Source organism: Lepidochelys kempii, chromosome 7, assembly GCF_965140285.1.
Source record: "Lepidochelys kempii isolate rLepKem1 chromosome 7, rLepKem1.hap1, whole genome shotgun sequence".
Taxonomy (NCBI): domain Eukaryota; kingdom Metazoa; phylum Chordata; order Testudines; family Cheloniidae; genus Lepidochelys; species Lepidochelys kempii.
The window spans coordinates 71,688,363-71,710,454 of NC_136386.1; the positions used below are offsets into that span (position 1 = coordinate 71,688,363).

The 22,092-nt window shown below is 42.2% G+C and overlaps 1 protein-coding gene across 1 annotated transcript; it reads right to left on the minus strand.

Annotated features, from left to right (window-relative positions):
- Nucleotides 1-5,170: 5,170 nt before the first annotated feature.
- On the minus strand, nucleotides 5,171-9,149 carry LRIT2 (leucine rich repeat, Ig-like and transmembrane domains 2). The gene is made up of 3 exons (XM_073354909.1): nucleotides 9,040-9,149; nucleotides 7,891-8,672; nucleotides 5,171-5,979 (listed from the first exon to the last, which is right to left on the minus strand). Exons 1-3 carry the CDS (start codon nucleotides 9,147-9,149, stop codon nucleotides 5,171-5,173), a joined length of 1,701 nt encoding a protein of 566 aa, XP_073211010.1.
- Nucleotides 9,150-22,092: the final 12,943 nt, after the last annotated feature.

A 22,092-nucleotide genomic window follows, 5' to 3' on the forward strand; every position in this document is an offset into this window, starting at 1 on the left:
TAGAGACTAACCAATTTATTTGAGCATAAGCTTTCGTGAGCTACAGCTCACTTCTTCAGATGCATACTGTGGAAACTGTAGAAGACATTATATGCACAGAGACCATGAAACAATACCTCCTCCCACCCCACTCTCCTGCTGGTAATAGCTTATCTAAAGTGATCACTCTCCTTACAATGTGTATGATAATCAAGTTGGGCCATTTCCAGCACAAATCCAGGTTTTCTCACCCTCCGCCCCCGCACACACAAACTCACTCTCCTGCTGGTAATAGCCCATCCAAAGTGACCACTCTCTTTACAATGTGTATGATAATCAAGGTGGGCCATTTCCAGCACAAATCCAGGTTTTCTCCCCCCCCCTTTTTTTTTCCCCCAAAAACCACACACACAAACTCACTCTCCTGCTGGTAATAGCTCGTCCAAACTGACCACTCTCCTTACAATGTGTATGATAATCAAGGTGGGCCATTTCCAGCATAAATCCAAGTTTAACCAGAACGTCGAGGGGTGGGGGGGTTAGGAAAAAACAAGGGGAAATAGGCTACCTTGCATAATGACTTAGCCACTCCCAGTCTCTATTTAAGCCTAAATTAATAGTATCCAATTTGCAAATGAATTCCAATTCAGCAGTTTCTCGCTGGAGTCTGGGTACTACAGAGGGATGTTTCTGAGGCGTTCAGGAGGTGGGGTACGCCAAGTGTTAACCAACAAGGCAAAGTAGGGGCAGAGCAGAGCCCCGATGAGAGCACCTGAGTTTCCAAAGGGCTGGCAGTGTCAGGGAGCTGACAGCCAGTTATTACAAGAAAGGGCTCTTTCCCTGGAGGCAGGGAGAGGGGGTAACATGGTGACTCACATTCCTGGATACCCTGAGAAAGTGTCACAGACTGCTTTTAAAGTGAAAAATTCCCTTTTACAATGTTTACCCTGAGTGCTAAAACCAGCACATGGGGACTTGGGAATGTTGTCTGAATAAGGACCATGCTCCCCTACACAGAAAGGGAGGTGAACATTTTGGTTAGAACCAATAGCCACAGATGTTCATGGGAGCCTTTCCACTGACTTCAATGGGAGGTGGATCAGGCCTTTGCGTCTGACTTAGGTCTGCAGGATTTGAATTTAAGCACCTGCGAGTGAGTTGAGTACCTTAAATTAGAATTGGATACCCTCAGCTAGGCCTCCAAGTGTGAAAGTTAGACCCACGGTTTAATTTCAAGACATAAGAGCTAGATTGTACCTTTTGGCCCAACCCCAAGAGGCACCTTTGTGAGGCACAATTCCCTTCCTGCTGGGAGGTAGTGGTCTACTAGAGTATATACTAGCAGAAATTACAGCAGCTGGCACACTGTGGGCAGAGCCAAGGCACAATGTACAAGTAGCCTATGCAGGAGCATAAGGGGGGTTCTTATTCTTCTGCATAGCAGTGTAGGTCAAGGCACAAGCTAACCCTTATGGAACAGCTCAGCATTAGCTAGTGTGGGATTGTAGCATCAAGCAGAAGAGATTCGGTCATGAGCATAGGTCCAATGTATTGGCCAATGTTTCTTTTGTAAGAGGTTCGCTGGTCTCTGGAGGGAGGATCACTCATTTTGCATTAATTTTAAGTAAATCCCCTATTCAAGATGTATTTTGTTGCATGTGTCAATAAGGGACATTTACAGTCCCAATCATTTTTGAAAAGAACTCCATGTGACAAGATCAGTTTGGTCAGTGCTCTGTGCCTCAGTTTCCCTGCTCCGTCTCCAGGCACTTCAGTGGCCCACTCTTAGATAGGCAGAGTCCAGTGCTGTTTAATGATTTCGCCCTCCAGCCAAATAATGAAGTCCACTCCAGGGGGTAAATGAAAAATCCAACACAACAATCATTCAGCCACCTCTGATTGAGTCTTCAGTTCGAATGCCAGACTCATTGGCCTTCATTCCTCATGTGTTCACACCTCCTCTAATGAAACCCAGGCCTCCCTACTCTAGGCTCTACTCCAAGGACCCCATTACAAGCAGCAAGCCACCTGCTCAGTCCCCTTTGTTTACTTACCTGGAACACTTCCTATATCAACCTGTCTTTGGGCCTTTCCCACAGCCTCTTCCATGGCTCGCTAACTCTTCCCTGGGCCCACTGAAAAGAGCCTACTAGCTCTTTCTGCAACCCATCTGTCTCTACTACAGGCGATCCTTCCTATAGGTCTCCCTGTTACTGTGAATCTCCTGTAGGAGCCTTCCTCCCTGCAAATCCCTTCTCCCAAGCTAAGCAGGCTCGCTCTTAAAGGAAACCTCAACATTCACCACCTGAAGAGAGCATAATAAAAACTTGTGTAATGAGCCCCAGACAATCCCGCTTTAAATGGCCAGCCCACCCTATGACACTCCTTCACTCATCATCTGTGCAGTATAGATGTTATAGTTGACAAATGAATGCACTGAATGCGTCCGATGAAGTGAGCTGTAGTTCACGAAAGCTTATGCTCAAATAAATTGGTTAGTCTCTAAGGTGCCACAAGTACTCCTGTTCTTTTTGCAGATACAGACTAACACGGCTACTACTCTGAAAGTTGACGAATAGGATCTTTTGGTGAGATCATGTAATATGACTTTATTTAATCACTGGTCATACAGGTTTCTTTTCAAATATGGCAAGTATAGTAAAAAGACCAAACGTGCACAGGGAAGTAAAATTCACTAATGGGTAAAACTCTGGGTATTCTGAAAATCAATTATTTTATTTTAAAACCATATTTTACAACTAAGAATTATTAGTCAAGCCTACAAAACGACATAAAACAAACTGGAAAGTAAGAGAAGATGAACTAAACAGTTATAGTTAAATATTTGTACAATAAACTGTGGAATTAATAAGCACTGGAGAAGAAAATGTAACCCCATATAAAAAAAACTTTGGAAAGCATTGTTTACTTCTTGTTACTAAAGTATTACCATAAAACCTAGGAGACGACAGAGTGAATCTCAGCCAAGCTTATTAAGATCTATGAAGAGACTCGCGGGGTGCTGAAGGTTTTCCTGGAGAACGTGATCCGCAACACGGTGACTTACACCAAGCAGGCCAAGCGGAAGACAGTGACGGCCATGGATGTGGTATATGCCCTGAAACACCAGGGGCGCACCCTGTACAGCTTCAGAGGCTGAGTCAGCTCTTAACCTAAAACCTAGCACAATGAGGGTCCTGGTGCATGACTGGGAATCTCATCTGCTATCACAATACATATAATACAAATTAATAATTAATAGAAGCATTTCCTTGGGACAGGAGATGTTTTTTTCTTCCTATGTTCTGTGCAAGGCTGATCAGACAGTTGGGCCTCACTGTATGGATAACCATAATTTATAAGTTAAATGATTCTCCCTTTTAAAAACATACTTTGTTTTAAAGATTCTGTTGGGAATACAGAGCTGCTTCAGTAGGATCAGCCACTGTTCTTCTAGAAGTGCCAAGATCCAGCAAACTCCTGCAGTCTGTGATGTGTGTGACTCCCTTTCTGTAAGTACAGTGAAATAAAAGAGTGTGATGTCATTAATAATTCCCTGCCTGTACAAGTACCATAGATAGCTGCACGGTTTGACTTCTATTTATCCATTCGGAATTAAAGTTGTGAGCTGGATTACACTACCAGACTAGTGTAAAGGGGCCTTACTATAAATGAGAAACGGATTCGGTAGCTGAAATATGGTCCACACTGAAGTCAATGAGAATTTTGCCAGGATTTCCCTGTGTGTTTCAAATCTAATTTTTGTGGATGCATGTAGGTTCGCATATGCATACAAAAGGAAAAAACTAAGAAAGGAAAATGGGAGAAACCTTAGCTTTAACAATCTGGACTTTTGAATAACTGTCATGGCTGACAACACAATTATTTGCCTAAATAATGTTGCTGGATTTGATTTAATTTGATCCTTAATAGAGCTGCCAAAAAATTGTCATCAAAACTGGTTTTTCAGTGAAAAAAATGGCTTTTTGAGATAAATGAACATGTTTGTGGAAAATATAGATTACTTAAGGTTTGGAGTTTTCTTTGGAAAACGAGGGGAAAAAAAGAAATTTCAGGGGTGGGGGGAAGAGGAAGGAAACCTAAAAAAATTCCTACATTAGACAACTGTTATTGTGTTACTTTGTTTCAGATAATCAGGGACTATTCCCCTTTGAGGACTAGCTCCATGTGATGTTTAACATTACAAAGTACAGTTGTTTTTCAATCATCTTTGTGAAAAATAGTTCTTAAATTTCCTTGAAAATGGGAAAAAAAGTGTATATTTTCACATGGAGATTACTGAAAAACTGCTAACATTTTCTTTTCCTTTGAACTTACCCCAACAAAAAATAACAAAAACATATCAGTTTGCCCTAAGACCAAAGCCCTGGCAAGTTGCAACCCAAAGAATAATTTCTGAAAAGTTATAAGCAAGTGAAACAGGGTGGTAAGGAAAGTCATCTTCAAAGCTCTCGTGTTCACTGTCCCCAAATGATGCAATATGGATACTCCAAAGAGCACAGGATAAAAGCACGTATTTAACAATGAGAGATTAAAAATAATTCTTTCCCACTTCTGAAACCCTCCTGGTCAATGAAGCTATGCAAGTGAGAGACTGACTTAGACAAAATGGTACCCAATGAGGAAATAAAATTCTATCAGCATTAAGCTGCAGTAAGGGCTGAAGGAGCCATTTTTGGCTCAAATAGTTAATAGGATGGATATATATATATTTCTCTTGTCTTCACTGGAGTCTCGGTAACACAGCCCACTCCTCACTGCCAGATGGTAATATATATATATATTTCATATATGTATATATATGAAAATACTAGAATAAATTTCTCTCAGTAATTTCCCCAAGGGTTGTCCATGTATGAATAATTTGTAAAGATTACAATGCCATGTATCTGTCCTCTATTTAATTGAATTTCCCAGGCAGCTGGAAGTATGTATATTGGCTCCCCTCCCAGCAATGTGTATGCCATGCATTACTCTCCTGCTTACCAATAACCCCGTTTTTCCTTAAAGTTTCAGATGTTTCTAAAAACCCTTCGAAAAACAAGATTGTATGTCTGCATATCACATGCCCAGGGTTTATGTAACACAGATACCTAGGTGTATGTATATTTTTGTTGGTCCTTCTATATTTAACTTGATCTAATCTAATATGGGATTGAATTTTTATCCACTAATAGAGATCAGCGCTATTTCTGTGATTAGATTTGTGTTTGTCGGGTTTCTCCTTGTCCTCCGGAGACCTTGGCTTTCTCTTGTCTTCACTGGAGTCTCGGTAACACAGCCCCTCCTCACTGCCGGTTGGCAAGCTGTCAAAGGTGTTTTCTTTGTTGCCTGCTCTCAGGTTCTTCTGCCCTTTGCGATTCTTGTGGCAGAATCCAGCGCACTTCTCCATGCAGTTAAGCCGGGTCTCCGTAGTGCACGCATACATCCCAGCGGGGACTGCCAGCACCATGGCACATACAATGATGATGATATGGATGAGCTTTTCCCTCTGCTCCAGTTCACTGATGTCACTGCCTGTGACAAACACAATGCATTGGCCCTTTCGGGGTGTCTGGTTCCTTAAAGTGACACACACCTCATACTTGGTAGCTGGGAGCAAGTCGTTGACTGAATATGTATTGGTGCCCGGGCCAATGTAAATCATCTCCTTCTTGGAGTCGTCATACTTCCCAAAGTGGAGGGTGTACCAAGTTTCTCCTGGATTCTCAGTCACTGCATACCACTCCAGCGTAATCCCATACACTGTCTGCTTGGCAATCCTCACATCAACATAGGCATTCTCTTCTGAGACAGAGGAAGAGAAAGACGAGGAAGAAGCTACCATTCTGGGAGCCTGGATTTTCAGGGAGATTATAGTAGAGGTGTTGCCAATGAAGTTGGCAGCCGTGCAGGTGTAATTGCCCTCATCCATAAGGTGAGCTGAGGGAATCACCAGCTCTGATTTCATTGTATCTTCACTGATGTGTGTAGTGGACACTGAGGAGAAAAGGAGAGCAAGAACAGACATGTCAGGTTGTACTACTCACCACCAGCTGTGTTATAGGCACAGTGACTCTAGGAATTCACTTCATCCCTTGACTGTGAGTTACCCTGAGGGAAATAAGGACTTCTTGGTAGATAGGAGTCAGGAAATCATGACTCAAAATCCCCCCAAAAAACTAACCTTAGACACAAAATTTCATGAAAATATTGTGGATGTTTCTTTCCCCTACCCCTTCATTTTCTAACCAGCCTAACTCACTGAATAATGTTCCATCTCATGGGAACAGCATGAGATCACATGACAAATGTGTGCTTTGGGAAGGAGGGGAGAAATAGGTCAGGAACATGGTAACCCACCTGCTTCATGAGAAACGCAGAACTCAGGTGTTATGACTACATTAAATACAGATGAACACCTAGGTCAGCAAAAAGTTACATGAGACCCAAGGTCTGGACATAGTGTATTGCAACCTAGACTGTGCAGGCTTAGATATATACACAGCTGAGATCAACATTAGAGGAAAATGTCATGAAATGTTTTCGTTATTTTCAGATTCTTGGTTGAAATCACTGTTTCCCTAGCTCCTTGGAAGGTAGCACTGGTGTTCAGTATTTTAATCACATTTCTCCCATTGCCTTGTTATTGTTATTGTACATGTTATTGTGGTTGTTATTGTACATTTGTTCATGAATGTGCTGGATTGCTGATGTACACACATACAGATTTTCTAAATACAGGTGAAAATCATTTTAAAAATCGGGGGGGAAAAGAACAAAGATCTCCTATTTTTCTCTCCCAGCAAAAGCCTCCTTATTCTTACATACTCTGCAGTTCAAATAGCTTACATAAGTGATAATAAATCAAAGAGAAAGTGTTTTAATGGACACAGACATGTATTCTGGGCTAAATTGTATCATCCATTATACCAGACAAGGCAAATTTCAGCCTCAAAGGAATTTGTTGAAGAACACTATGAGCAACATAAGGTGGGTTGGAATGGAAACTGAAAAACAATCTTAACAATAGCATTTGCTACTAGTTGAAAATAGTCTGTCTAATCTATTTATTACAGTAGCTATGGATATATGACAAGAGAGAATATATAGAATTGATGTAATATGTGGCTTGTTAAGGGAAAATGACAAATGCTGATAAAACATTAAAATAAAAGCAAATAATATTCTGGGATTCATGACTAAAACTATTTCATTTAAGTGTCAGGAGTTGTGGTGCCACTCAGAATTCTGTGTAGAAAATTGGATGCATTATAGAAAATGATCTTATGAAAACACATAAATTGTACTACTGAAGGCAGTCAGCATGAGATGGAGTTTCTTAAGGATCTAAGCTATGTGGGAGGAAAGAGGAACGGTAATGAATTTTGGATTGTAGTCTTTGGAGAAGAGAGGACCTCATTAAGAGAGACAAAATCTGGAAGGTAATAGAGGAAGCAGACTCTGTGACCTATTGTTTTATGCAAGAACCAGGAGAATATATTTTGGTTTTAGAAAAATGTGTGGGTTTACATTAGCAGTTAGATAACAGAGCTGCTGTATTGTCTGTGTAAAAGGCCATAAGAAACATTAGGAACAGGAAAAGGCCAGTAGGCACCTGCCCTTGGATAGTGTATCTTTTTCACAGCCTCTTGTTTTTCACCATACAGAAAAGAGAGAAGCTTGTTGGTGAATGTCTCTGCTTCTCCCTTCCCAAATTGACTCTAAAATCCTACTTGAAATAACTTTGCTGCACTTAGTCTCCATCACTGCTCTGCGCCATTTCTGACCAGAGCCTGCTGTGTTATTTCAAATAATTTTAATGGTTAGGTGATTTCTGAATGACTAACTAGTAGGCAAGGAACTGACTCCAACTCCTTACGTTAAAAAAAAATTGACACCACTGCTTACCAGTAAATGCCCTTAAATGTTTTAGGCCATAGGTCCACCAGACTGCTGGGGAGGGGCTGCCCTGTACCAAGCAGGCCATGGTAACATTCGATCCCACATGTACAGTCAGGTTGGTGTCAACGGATGACGTTAATGGCTTCATGCAACTGTTGAGCTCTACTTCATGAAAGAACTTCCCTGCCCTAAATTTAGGGCTTGAACAAGTTAAATAAGAATTCATCAGAATAACTGGTGGGCTAACTGACTTGATAAACTGGACAAATCCCCTAAGGCGACAGTCACAGATCCATGGGTTATCATGTAAAGCCAGGACAGCATTGGAAATAGCTTCCATCTTCCTCTCAGACTGCTGGGTTTTCTGGTACACAGGCCAATTATAGAAGACATCCCTGGATATGACAGTAAGCTGATTTGAGGATAAGTCTAAGTAGGTCAGATTGGGCAGATACCTGAGTGCATGCTCTGGAAGAACATCCAGTCTATTGTGCTTTAGATCCAATATTTTTAAAGCTGGAGTATCTTGAAATGTTGTCCATGGAACTGAACTTAACTTGTTTCCCTGCAATCTCAGCTCTGTCAGATCCTTCAGGTATTCTAAGCTTTTTAGGTGCATAACTGTGATATTATTAAAATTCAGCCAAAGGTATTCCAAGGCACTGGCATTGGAGAATGACCCACGAGGCAGTTCTGTTAGATGAGAGTTTTCTATTCTAATTTTTCTGATGTCTTGAGGGATGTCTCCAGGTATCTTTCTCAGGGATGTAGACATGCACAGCACACTCCTAGGGAGGAAATCAGTAAAGTTTTAGCTAACACACTGTGCACATGGGTAACAAACTAATGGCTACTGGAAACAGAATACCCGCATAAGCAATGTATTATTAGATATGGTTAACTTCCCTCTCCCTTCAAAAGAAGCATTTAACCCAATAAAAACTATCTTAAAATACATATCCCAGATACCTTATTATTCACCCAAACTAGTAATACCCAAACAATATTAGTGATATCCACAACATACAAATCTATTATTAAGGACCTAATATATCCATCTATTATTGGCTAGTATTCACAAGACTGCCCAAGCCATACCAAGAATTTCCAAAACACTCTTCTGAAGACTATTAATAAGATGCCAACATTTCTTACCTTCCAAAGCTATCGCTGGAGCAGGAGCATCCTATAACACAATAAGAAAGAGCTGGGTTTATCCTGTAAAAGGCCAGAAGAAGAAAAATGACACAACAAATGGGGTCCATATTCTTCTTTAAGAAAACACAGAGTCTGTACCAGATATGCCAGCAGCTTCCAAGTACCAAATCCTATTAGCCATAATCTTCCTTGACGCAGGAGTAAGCCCTGCCTGAGACCACACCACAAGGGATACATGTAACATTTTCTGCCTCAAATCTCCAAAATCATCCATGGAACCAAGTGAAAATATTAATATCTCCTGGGTAGTATCTCCACTGGCCAATGAAATAGTGACGTGAGTGCTATTTAAACTGGATGATAATGTTTAGACAAAACATCTTTCTCTGAAATATTCAAAAGTAGCCAAAAATGGAACAGCGTCTGTTTCTCTCCACACAGAAATGTTTAGCTAATTAATTTTAAACTCTCTTAGTTGCTAGAATTATAACAGTGATCATCTGAGTAGAAACTCCACATTGAAGGCCAGATTTTATCCCCTTTACTCAGATTTAGTAGTGAGTAGTTCCAATTAAATGAATGGGACGATTTGCAGAACAAAGTGCTATACCTTACGAGCAAGAAATCTGTCCTTAAATGTAGCAATTCTTACATGGAAACTTGCATATCACACTATTTTTTCCTGAAAGTAATGGGCTGTTATAGACAGAGGTGGCAGACCCATGGGTGGGGTATGGGCTAGTGCCTCCACAATGGTAATATTGTGGGGGTTGATCTATATTCCCACCCCACGTGTTGTTCTTAAGTGAGTTGTTTCATACACTCAGGCTGGGCAGGGCTCTGCAACTGTGGTGACAGATCTGAGGAACTGTCCCAGATAGAGGTGTCATTAGAGGAGGTTTGGGAACAAATTTCTCAATTAAACAGCAATAAGTCCCCAGGACCAGATAGTATTCACCCAAGAGTGCTGAAGGAACTCAAATGTGAAACTGCAGAACTACTAACTGTCGTCTGTAACCTATCATTTAAATCAGCTTCTGTACCACATGACTGGAGGATAGCTAATGTGATGCCAATTTTTAAAAAGGGCTCCAGAGGTGATCCCAGCAATTACAGGCCTGTGAGCCTGACTTCAGTACTGGGAAAACTGGTTGAAACTATAATAAAGAGCAATATTGTCAGACACATAGATGAACATAATTTGTTGAGGAAGAGTCAACTTGGTTTTAGTAAAGGGAAATCATGCCTCACCAATCTACTAGAATTCTTTGAGGGGGTCAACAAGCATGTGGACCAAAGGCAGTGGTGAGCTGGAGCCGGTTCGCACCGGTTCTCTAGAACCGGTTGTTAAATTTAGAAGCCCTTTTAGAACTGGTTGTTCTGCAAGGGACAACCAGTTCTAAAAGGGCTTCTAAATTTAAGTGGCCAAAAGTGGTGCCCTAGGCGCTGACTCTATGGGTGCTCCAGCCCTGGAGCACCCAAGGGGAAAATTTGGTGGGTGCAGAGCACCCACCAGCAGCTCCCCACCCTACCCCCGGCCCCAGCTCACCTCCGCTCTGCCTCCAACTCCTCCCCTGAATGTGCCGCCCCGCTCTGCTTCTCTGCCCCCCCCCCACCCCAGGCTTCCCATGAATCAGCTGTTTGCATGGGAAGCCGGGTCAGGCTGAGAAGCAGGCCGCAGCTTCCCACTCAGGCCCAGGGAGGCGGAGGTGAGCTGGGGTTGGGGGGGTGCACGAGGTGGGCCACCCGCACTGCAGCAGGTAACCGGGGGGGGCGCACACAGGGGGACCGCTCCCCGCCCCAGCTCACCTCCACCACCCTCAGCCTGAGTGGGAAGCCGCCGCCTGCTTCTCAGCCCTCCCAGGTTTCCTGCGCAAACAGCTGATTCGTGGAGAGCCTGGGGCAGGGGACAGAGAAGCAGAGCGGGGCAGTGCGTTCAGTGGAGGAGGTGGAGCGAGGTGATCTGGGGCTGGGCACAGGGCGGGTAGCTGCTGGTGGGTGCTCTGCACCCACCAAATTTTCCCCGTGGTTGCTCCAGCCCCAAGAGCACCCAGGGAGTCAGCGCCTAAGGCACCACTTCTGATGTGATCAGTGGGGGAGCGGCTGCTCCCTCTGTTGCCCCCCAGCTACGCTTCGCTGCCCCTAGGAGCCAGAGGGACCTGCCAGATGCTTCCTGGGAGCTGCCCCAGGTAAGCACCTCCAGGACTCCCCACCTTGCTCCCCCCGGCAGGTGCCTCTGGCTCTTAGAGATGGGCACCCACTACAGTTCTGGGGGCAGTCAGGGAACAGGGAGGGGGATGGATGGGGCAGGTGTTCTGGGGGGGGGCATCAAGGAACACGGGGTGGGGGGGTTGGATGGGGCAGGAGTCCCGGGGGGCAGGGATGGGCAACGACCCCCCTCGTGGGGTGAGGAGGGAACACGTTGTTCAGATTTTGGCAGCTCATCACTGACCAAGGGGATCCAGTGGACATAGTGTACTTAGATTTTCAGAAAGCCTTTGACAAGGTCCCTCACCAAAGGGTCTTACGAAAGTAAGCTGCCATGGGATAAGAGGGAAGGTGCTTTTATGGATTGGTAACTGGTTAAAAGATAGGAAACAAAGGGTAGGTATAACTGGTCAGTTTTCAGAATGGAGAGTGGTAACTAGTGGTGTCCCCCAGGGGAGTCTGTTCTGGGACCAGTCCTATTCATAAATGCTCTGGAAAAAGGGGTAAACAGTGAAGTAGCAAATTTACAGATTATATAAAATTACTAAAGATAGTTAAGACTCAGGCAGACTGCGAAGAGCTACAAAAGGATCTCTCAAAACTGGGTGACTGGGTAACAAAATGGCAGATGAAATTTGATGTTGATAAATGCAAAGTAGTGCACACTGCAAAACATAATCCCAACTATATGTATAAAATGATGGGAACTAAATTTGCTGTTACCACTCAGGAAAGAGCTCTTAAAGTCATTGTGCATAGTTTTCTGAAAACATCCGCTCAATGTACAGCAGCAGTCAAAAAAGCGAACAGAATACTGGGAATAATTAAGAAAGGGCTAGATAATAGGACAGAAAATATCATGTTGCCACTATATAAATCCATGGGATGCCCACATCTTGAATACTATGTGCAGATGTGGTCGCCCCATCTCAAAAAAGACATACTGGAATTGGAAAAGGTTCAGAAAAGGGCAACAAAAATTATTAGGAGTATGGAACAGCTTCCGTATGAGGAGAAATTAATAAGACTGGGCCATTTTTTAAGCTTGGAAAAGAGACAGCTAAGGGGAGATATGACTGAGGTCTATAAAATCATGACCGGTGTAGAGAACGTAGATAAGGGAGTTGTTTTTTTTTTACTACTCATAACACAAGAACTAGGGGTCACCAAATGAAATTAATAGGCAGCAGGTTTAAAACAAATAAAAGGAAGTATTTCTTCACACAATGCACAGTCAACCTGTGGAACTCCCTGCCAGAGCCTTTTGTGAAGGCCAACGCCATAACAGGGTTCAAAAAAGAACTAGATAAATTCATGGAGGATAGGTCTATCAATGGGTATTAGCCAGGATGGGCACGAATGGTGTCCCTAGCTCTCCCAGAAGATGGGAATGAGTGACAGGGGATGGCTCTGTCATTTTGATGACTACCTGTTCTGTTCATTCCCTCTGGGGACCTGGCACTGACCACCATCGGAAGACCTTTGGTCTGACCCAGTAGGGCCATTCTTATGTTCTTAACTGGTAGGGGTGGAGGTGAGAGCAGGGCCACAGGGGCTGAAGCAGCCACCATGGCACTCAGGATCAGGCCAAGAGCAACTACTCTTGTGGAGGAAGTGGGTCTGCCAAGACCCCCGCACCCTTCCAACCTGCTCCCTCCCAAGTCGCAGTAGCTCCCCTCACTCCCCATGCAGCGCACCCACTCTGCTCCCCCACCCATCCCTGACACCCCCAATTGTCCCCTACTCCTGCTGGAGAGCACCCACTTCCTAACCCTGACATACCAGCCTCCCCCCTCTGCCCCAGTTTCTCCCCATCCCTCATACAGAACACCCACACTGAATCCCCCGAACCACCTCCCACTCCCCAACTGTCCCTGTTCCCCATGGTTAGTACATTTCAGTTTTACTGTGCACCTTCACCCCTAATTTGTTGTTATAATTGTCAGCCTTCACCTGAAGGTTTTAGAGTGATGAATCCATGTTCTCCTGAGGACATCTAGTGTGCACAGTTCTTATTACAGTTTACAGCAGGCATCATTGTCAGTGGAAAAGAGATTAGCCATGCTACCAATCAGCATGAAGCTGGGTCACAAATTGAGATTAGAGTGAACCTACTTAACCTATAACCTTACAAGACCAGGATAGAAAGGTATGTTTAGTTTTCCACTGGCAGATTAGCTCTATCCATGGCTTCCAGGTATTTTCTGATAGTACAGCAGTCGTCATCACTGTAAACATAGTGTCTGATCCTGCAGCTTTTTAATGTCACAGGGAGTTTGGCATTTAATTTCAGTGGGCGAAAGATCAGATCTATACAATGGATTGTTAGAGCAACCGCATACATTTTTTCACTGGGTGTTACTCATTGATTTATGGAATAAACCTAACATTTGGTGACATTAGGGTTCCTGTCAGGCTATGTCACTAGCTAATCTACAATAAGTATTTAACTTCCATTGCACTGTACACCCAGTTATACCCCATGGTGTGGAAATTTGTAATTTTTCAACTGAAATGATATATTTTTACATATCAATAAGTGATCATTGAAAGGAATTAATGTATGAGAAAGGCACAAACAACAGCTCTAACTCCTCTGTAACAGTCCACATTTTTGGACTGATCCCGCCAATGCTTACTACTGGGTGTAGTGCTAACTCCAAGGAATAGTCCCATTGACCTTGTAAATGCTATGCTCAGTGTTAAGTGTCTGCAGAATTATGCCCGAAAAGAGGCAAAGCCTCTACTCACTCCTACCTGATATTAAGAGAAAGCATGATACAGTTATAAATAATGGGTACACTGGTGCCAATCAGATAACTCCAGGGAGTCATAGTGATGTAAAACTTGTGTCCAGGAGGGGCAAAACAAGCCCATTGTTCTCTGGATATATTAATCTAAGCATTAAAACAGTGCTTAGAGAATATTGACAAAAAAATTCAATATGCAAGTACAACTGTAAAACAACTGAGATATTTTATAAAAACAACCAAACAACTAAAGATTAATGGTATCTCAGATCCTGGCACCCTCTCTCATTGGAGTAATGATGGGTCTTTTCATATAAGTAAAATGAGAAGGATTTGGCCCTGTGACATTATGCTTCTTTTAGGAGTAACATGTATGAAAACGAAGGGCGGGGGGAGGGAAATTTTCTGATCAGTAATTTGCGAAGTTAGTCTACCACAGGGCTTGACACAGCTTGCTGAGCATACTTGTATAGATAGTATGGTGATAGGCACTTTGGAAATCCTACTAGACTGAGACTGATTCCAGCATTTAGGGGCTGTGGCAGTCGGGAACAGAATTTAAAGGTAGATAAAAAAGGAGTGAGAAATATGAACTCTGAGCCTCAGCAAGTGTAAATCAGTGTCACTCCATTAAGATCACCAGGGCGACACTGATTTACACTGATTTACACCAGTCTACTTTTAAAATCCCTTTTATAAGCCTGGATGTTGCTGCCCCAATGTGTGGCTAGAATTCAAAATAGTCTTCTCTTTGCCCTGCGGACAGCGATTTCAGCCTCAGCCTGTTCCAAAGCCCGGTGAGCTTCATCTCACCAAGAATTTATCATGCTGCAAGAAAATGGAGACTGTCAGTGGTAATTTGAAATTCATGATTCCTTGCAAATATTTCTAGCATCACTTTAAACTAGCTTAAGTCAAGGGTATAAGAAAAGTCTCCTGCTTTTGGTAGCTAAGCAGGGAGTGCTGCAGCGGCAACACATGCAATTCTTGATGGCAAGAAGTGTCCTCTGTGGTTCAGGAATAATCCTTCCATCCTAGTAAGAGGCTGCATTGAGGAGCTCTCAAAGGAGCCCAGTACAGACCTCCTGGACTAGCAGAATGCTGGTTTTCAGGGGTATTGGGCTAAAGAAGAGGGAAATGGTGATACCATCGGCGCATCAACTGCTTTACTACAATTTGTTACTGTAAATATTCTAAGAGCATAATACTATTGTAAAAACATTTGCGAGTAGTGAGAGCATGTTGATATCATGCATGGAACTGGATTATACACTCCCCCACAGAGCAGGTGAAATTCACATATTGGCAGATGGTCAGTGCAAGCCCTTTCATACCAATTAACCCCAGGGTGTGGCTAGGCAAAGCAGCTCTGCAGGGACCTTCTCTGCTCCCTGTGCACTAGGAAGAAGGGCTTTGTGCTGGTGTTGAATATGTTGGTGAGAAGGGGGTTGCTGGAAACCCGTTGAAGGAGGGCCCACTGGATCTGCCCTTTTGCTGTGCAACAGCTGAGGTGTCATCTTTCAGATGAGGTTTAACACCAGTGTCCTGGCCATTTGCCATCATTAAAGATCACACGGCATCGAGATAAGGAATGTTAACCCTTATGTCCTGGCTGAATCCCAACCCTGATAATGATATTGTCTACCTAAATTCCCCTATAGATTCAACAGCCTATGGCAAGGGTGGCCAACCTGAGCCTGAGAAGGAGCCAGAATTTACCAATGTACATTGCCAAAGAGCCACAGTAATGCGTCAGCAGCCCCCATCAGCTCCACTCCCCGCTCCCAGCGTCTCCTGATCAGCTGTTTCATGGCATGTAGGAGGCTCTTGGGGATGGAGAGGAGGAGGGGGCCGGAAGGGGTGGAGTGGGGGCAGGGCCTGTGGCAGAGGCAGGGGTGGAGCAGTGAGCACGCCCCAGCACATTGGAAAGTTGGCACCTGTAGCTCCAGTCTCAGAGTCGGTGCCTAGACAAGGAGCCGCATATTAACTTCTGAAGAGCCGCATGTGGTTCTGGAGCCACAGGTTGGCCACCTCTGGCCTATGGTATTCTTCAGGACCTACTATCTTCAGCTATTGTTGTACAGTGTTCTGTGAGTTATGGAGAGCTTCTTAAGACATACTTACATTTAAGTGATCCATATACATCTCTCACTTTCCTCACTGTACCGTGTGAAGCTTAGGACTCAGTTATGGCTCTGAAGAGCCTGAGTCATGCAAGGGAGGAGAGGTGGTACACACTACCCAAGTGGCAGTGCTTGAAAGTAACAAACCACGGCAAGGCATGAGAATATTATATATCTATATTCTCAGGAGAGATGTGGAAAGAAGGCACCGTTTGCAACACCTTCATCAACCCCAACTTCTAGTGGACCGACATGAGGGAAGGGTCATAAATTAGGACTCATTTATTTAATAGCTGTATGTTTGAGATCCATGATAAAAGTGCTAGCAATGTAAGGTGTATAACTATTTATTAACAACTCCATAAACAGCAATCACATTGCTTTTTCTGTACTACTTTTTCTGGTCAGACCACAGACAAACCATAACAGGAGATGCTCAGAAATGTGCAGTTGTTATATTTCAGAATAATGATTGTAACTAGTAAACTATCCCCAGCTTTAGGTTATTTGGCCAAAAGTAAATACATCAATTTAAATAAATACATTAAAAACAAAGAAAGAAAAATGCCATCTCTCTGGTCTCATTTCTTCACCCATTAGTTCTCACGACGCTAAGCCTAATGCACAAACAGACCAGATGATGCCTTTTCAAACTAATGTTCCCAGCTGTTGTAACAAGCATTACAGTAGAGCAGAAACACCTCAGTTGTTAAGGTGGATAGTAGTATGCAGTTTAGCAGACAATTTTTCGAAGTGCTCTAAAATCTACATACTCTTGAGGATAAGTGTTAAACTTAGAAACTTATGCTTAATAAAATATTGTAGCTGAAGTGATCTGTCGGCCAGAGATTTAAACCTAAACAAATACTATATCCACATTCTCAATGGTAAATCTTTGTATAGGACTGCTGACAGTTCAATATAGCTGCAGGCAGCCAGCCACACTAGTTAATTCCTTTTGGCATGTACCGCTAGTCATCCCCAGGGCAGGACTGAATGAACCAGACAAAGGTCCTGGGCAAAATATAATATAGGATCATGTAATTAAAGGTTGTTTCACAATGCATACAAGGAGTCCAAATTAAGCTTGCATGGCCAACAGTCAGTCTGGATTTTCCTGAGTTGACACTGCTTGATTTTGCAACCCTATAATCCTTTACTTTGTATTTCCTAATTTTTTATGGTTTAATTTATTGAACAGAGCAACCTTAACTAATGTTACATGAAGTTTCTTTTTTGTGAATTATTATTATTCATCAATGTGACATCCTAGCTAACGCCAAAAGTGCAGCATGGGTTGTATAAAAAAAAAGAAAAAGAAAATATCCAGTTGATACAGGATATTTCCAGAGACTATTTCTGGAAATATTGTAACAAGTGGTCAAAAGAATCTGCAAATTCCCAAAATAAGCTCCAAGACCACAAAAAGTCCCAACAGAGCTCAAAAGCAGCTCCTTTTAGCAAAAGGAGAGAGGAAAGAGCATAAAACTTCACCATTGTGCCAGTGCCTAATAACATCAGGGCTCACGTCCAACCTGATGATTTGGCTGCAGTGGCAGTAACAATTCAGTGATAGCTAAATTGGATGTTGACAGAAGATACAACAGGATGCTAACATCAAGAGTAATAACCTAGTGACACTGCTTGACATTTGTTTAAAAGGAACTCACAAAGCCATCCACCAGAACCTGTAAGGCACAGAAAATAGAAAGTTTTCCTCAGTGAAGCAACATTTCAGCTGCCCAGTTCTCTTCATCATCAGTCAAGTTAGCTGGCCTCTGGTGCTGAGTGAACTTGAGTCCGAGAAGTTTGCTCAGTTTAGAGCAATACTATGTCAAGAGGAATTTGGTATCGCACAGGAGTGAATCTCTCTGACATTGCTGCTGGAAATAGTTCTGACACATGAGATCCAAGGCAGTCAGTTGCTGCAATTTTTCCATGCAACGCAAACATATACGACTTTGGGGGAAGATTTTCAAAAGCACTCAGAGTTGAACTAATTTTGCTCCCACTGCAGTCATTTCCAGTGACTTGATCTGGAGCAGATTTAGGCCTACACTGAGCAAATCCCATCTTCGTTCAACGTCATCAGTACATGTACACACCTGGCACTTGCAGCTCTAACAATCTTTCCAACGAGTCAGACAACACTGCTAATAAGTTCCTTCTTAGATCATCAACACAACCACAGAATCAAAATAGACAGTGAGATGTGACCAGTTGTACTAGTGAAAGAATATTACTAAACAATTCGCAAAATTTGCATTATCCTCCCTGATTCATTCATAAGGGGATTGGCTTCATTAGTCAATTCAAGCACCATAATATGAGGTAAGACTGCCTCTCACATTGAATTAGGGAATATGCAACATGGTTTCCTAGCACTTCACTTTAGGTTAAATTCTGCCCTCTGGTGCACATGTGCATGGTTCCATTTGAATCTGCACAAATATATCCAAGGGAATATCTGTGTGTGTGTGAGGTATCAGAGGGGTAGCCGTGTTAGTCTGGATCTGTAAAAGTGGCAGAGTCCTGTGACACCTTATAGACTAACAGTCGTATTGGAGCATAAACTTTTGTTGGTGAATACCCACTTCGTCGGATGAGTGTGTGTGGTCGCTTTGGAGCTAATTTGCAGACTTTTGTGATCATTCTTCTCCATTTTAGGGTAATTTTGAGACACTTTTTGTGCTAATTATAGAGCCTTTTATACTTTATTTTCAGGCACTTTAAACTTTTTTAGAGTACAGCTAAATATTATTTAAATGTTTGAGAGTTTCCAGCCCTTTTTGGACCCGTTCTGACCTTTTGGGGGCACTTTGAAAAATGGTTCTTTTGGGGGAGCTTTTTACCTTTTCATTTCATTTTACCCATTAAACACTTTTTTCAGACCTCTTTGGTGCTGTTTTGACTTTTTAGTGTATTTTTGCAGCATTTAAAAACAAATAATGACTTTTCATATAATAGTTTTTAGTCATTTTGTGACTATTTCAGACCTTTCTTTGCACTCTTCCCTTGAGCTTCTTTTATACTTACATGACACTTTTTTCAGCCATTTAAACACTTAAAAGAAACATTTTTGGATCATTTTTCCAGAGGTTAAAAGACAATTTTAGTTACTTTAAAAAAAGGCTTTTAGATCTTGACTTTTTTAGTACATTTTAGATGCTCTTTTTTAAAAAAAAAAATTTTTTGCCATTTTTACGGGCATTGTTTTAATCATTTACTTGCACTTTGGAGGATGTTAGAAACATACATTCTAAAAATAGTTGAAGGCATTTTTCATTCTGCAAGGATGCCTTTTGGCTCATTTTTTGAACTACTTTGGAACAACTTTGAAAAAGGCTTTAAAATAGACTTTTCCCCCCTGCCTCTTCTTTCGCATTTTGGGCATATTTCTTGTACTTTATTTTAACCATTTTTTGATACTTTGGGGGCACCTTTTTTGATTATCTTTTACACATTGCAGTCTATTTTGACACTTTTGGGTTTTTTTCAGGCAATTTTTAACACACTTTTTTTAAACACACCATTTTACACTTTTCAACATATTCCAGCTCATTTTTAACCCAATTCCCAAAGTGATCCTAAATGTCAAAGAGATAAATTTGTCTAACATATCACCAAAAAGTGTCATAAAACTTTTAAAAAATATCCAATATATGTCAATCACTAGTCCAAAATGTCCACCAAAAGGATGAAAGTTAGAGAAAAAGTGTCAAAGTTTTATAATAGCATCCAACACCTTCTAAAATTGGTCCAAAATGCACCCTAACACTTTACAAAAAGGCTCCACGTGCTTTTATAAATTGTCCCAGAAAGCTGCAAAGAGTGTATAAAACTGAATTTTTAAAGGCATAAGTTATCCTAAAAGTGCTAAATGGGCCAGAGAGTATTTTTAAAGGATCCAAAAAGAGTCTGAGAACAGTCCTGGGGGGAAAAAATGCTCAGAAATGTGAGCTGCACAAACTATAGAGTTGATTAAACCAATTCAGAATAGATAGTGCTCCAAAACTATCAGCCAAGTATTAAAAAAAACTGCTCAAAAATTTTGTCCCGAGTGTTTGAAATCCCTTAAATAACTACGATGTGTTTTAAAAGTCCAAAACTTCCCCAAGAGTGTCAAAATCATCCAAAACATGTTTTAAAGGATCAATATAATTAGTTTGTACATGTCCTCTATACAAAATCTCCAGAAGTTTAAGATGTGGAATCTCAAAGATGGGTTAGATAATCAACATTGAAAGGTTAAGGTTTGATTTTGTAAAAGTTCTCCTCTAAAAGAGGTTACAAAAGAGAAACAAATGCAAGGCAAATGGAATCCAAAGACAAATTTCAAAGCGGATTCAATTCTAGATGGCAGTAATGAAGGCTAGTGGATAAATCAAATTTGCAGGTCTATTGAAAATAGTACTCAAAATAAACAACCAAGGAAGCATGTTAAATGATAATGTGTCCAACTCAGGGGAAGTACCAGAAGATTTCTTTTTATTATTCTTTTTGAAAAACTCACTGAAATGTTGAAGAAACATTCCTCCCAACAAATTTTCAAAAAGGCCCTCCACCTGTCTTTGTGTATTCTCACCTCAAACACACACCCAAGTGTGGTTCAGACCTATGCAGGGGCCTTTTCTACACCATTGTCAGGGCTGGGCGGTGGGCAGCCTGTGTGCACCAACCAGTTACCAAGTTGCAGCCAGGAGACAAGTATCAGGGTGGGGGGTCAATCCAGCTCAGGATACCAGAAAATCAGGGTCAGGCACCAAGTTGCAGATAGCAGGCAAGCAGCAGAGTCGAGGTTGAGCCAGGCCAGGATACCAGGGAGTCAGGGTCAGGCACTACAGACAGCGGGCAAGTAGCAGAGTTGGGGGTGAAACAGGGTCAGAAGCCGGAGTCTGGGGTTCACAGCAAGGCAAGGTCAAGAGAGGAAGTAAGTAGACAGTCTGCATCATTGCTCAGACAGCTCCCCACACTGGCTTCCTAGTTTATATACCAGCATGAACCAAACAGTGGGCTGCAGGGGACCACCACTCGGGCCCTGATGAGTGGTACTTCCTGCAGTGTCTAGCTTCACAGGGTCCTCCAGCAGAAACCCAGCCTGAGCTCCCAATGACAATGCAGAAGCAGCAGTGGCCCAGAACCCCCATGGTCCCTTTCAACTACTCTGTTTTGGGAAATCTCCAACCTGTATATTAACAATGTTGGAGTTGTATTGGCCGTGGCAATAGCCGGAGTGCTGGTGGATGTTCACTTCCATTTTTACTACTACTATATCATTAAGACCCTATCTGAGCAGGATTCAATGACTCCATGCAAATTCCAATGCCGTGTCTAAAAAACAGTGTTCATCATTGGAGTTGCGGCAATTTCCCAAAAAAGGTTAGTGTAAGCACAGCCACAGTGGGTCAAATCCTGCCACTGTTGAAAATACAGAGTAATTACACTGAATTCAATTACTTCAGATTTATATTACTGTAATAGCAAGCAGCATTTACCTTTGCATCATTTGTATGCACTGGCATGAAAATAATTAGGTGCAAAAGTGAATTTACATGCAAAGTTGTACAAAAAGGGTACGTCTACACTAGATCTGGAAGTGTAATTTCCAGCTCGGGGAGATATACCTGTGCTAGCTCTGATCAAATTAGCATGCTAAAAATAGAAGTGACGCCACAACAGTGTAAGTGGTAGCGGGACAAGCCGCTCCCAAGTACATTCCTAGTGCCTCTGATGAGTACATAGTCAAGGCAGCTAGCCTTGCTTGGTCAGAGCTAGTGTAGGTATGTCTCCTTGAGCTGGAATTTATAGCTCCAGCTTGACATGTAGACATACCTAATTAGGTAATGCATTTGGAATTACCTTTTCTTCATGTAATACAGAGAAATTCACCAAAATAGTTCAACTGCGAGTGAAGCTATTGAGTCTAATGACTCCATAAAAAATCATCACTACTATTTACATTACAATAT

What these genes read in the sequence shown, in the direction of transcription:
- LRIT2 (XM_073354909.1), bottom strand. Translation starts at nt 9,149, where the DNA reads ATGGACCCCATTTGTTGTGTCATTTTTCTTCTTCTGGCCTTTTACAGG. An exon ending in TCCAGCGATAGCTTTGGAAG is followed by an intron (nt 8,673 to 9,039) that starts GTAAGAAATGTT and finishes TTTCCTCCCTAG; the next exon opens with GAGTGTGCTGTGCATGTCTA. An exon ending in ACATTTAAGGGCATTTACTG is followed by an intron (nt 5,980 to 7,890) that starts GTAAGCAGTGGT and finishes TTTTCTCCTCAG; the next exon opens with TGTCCACTACACACATCAGT.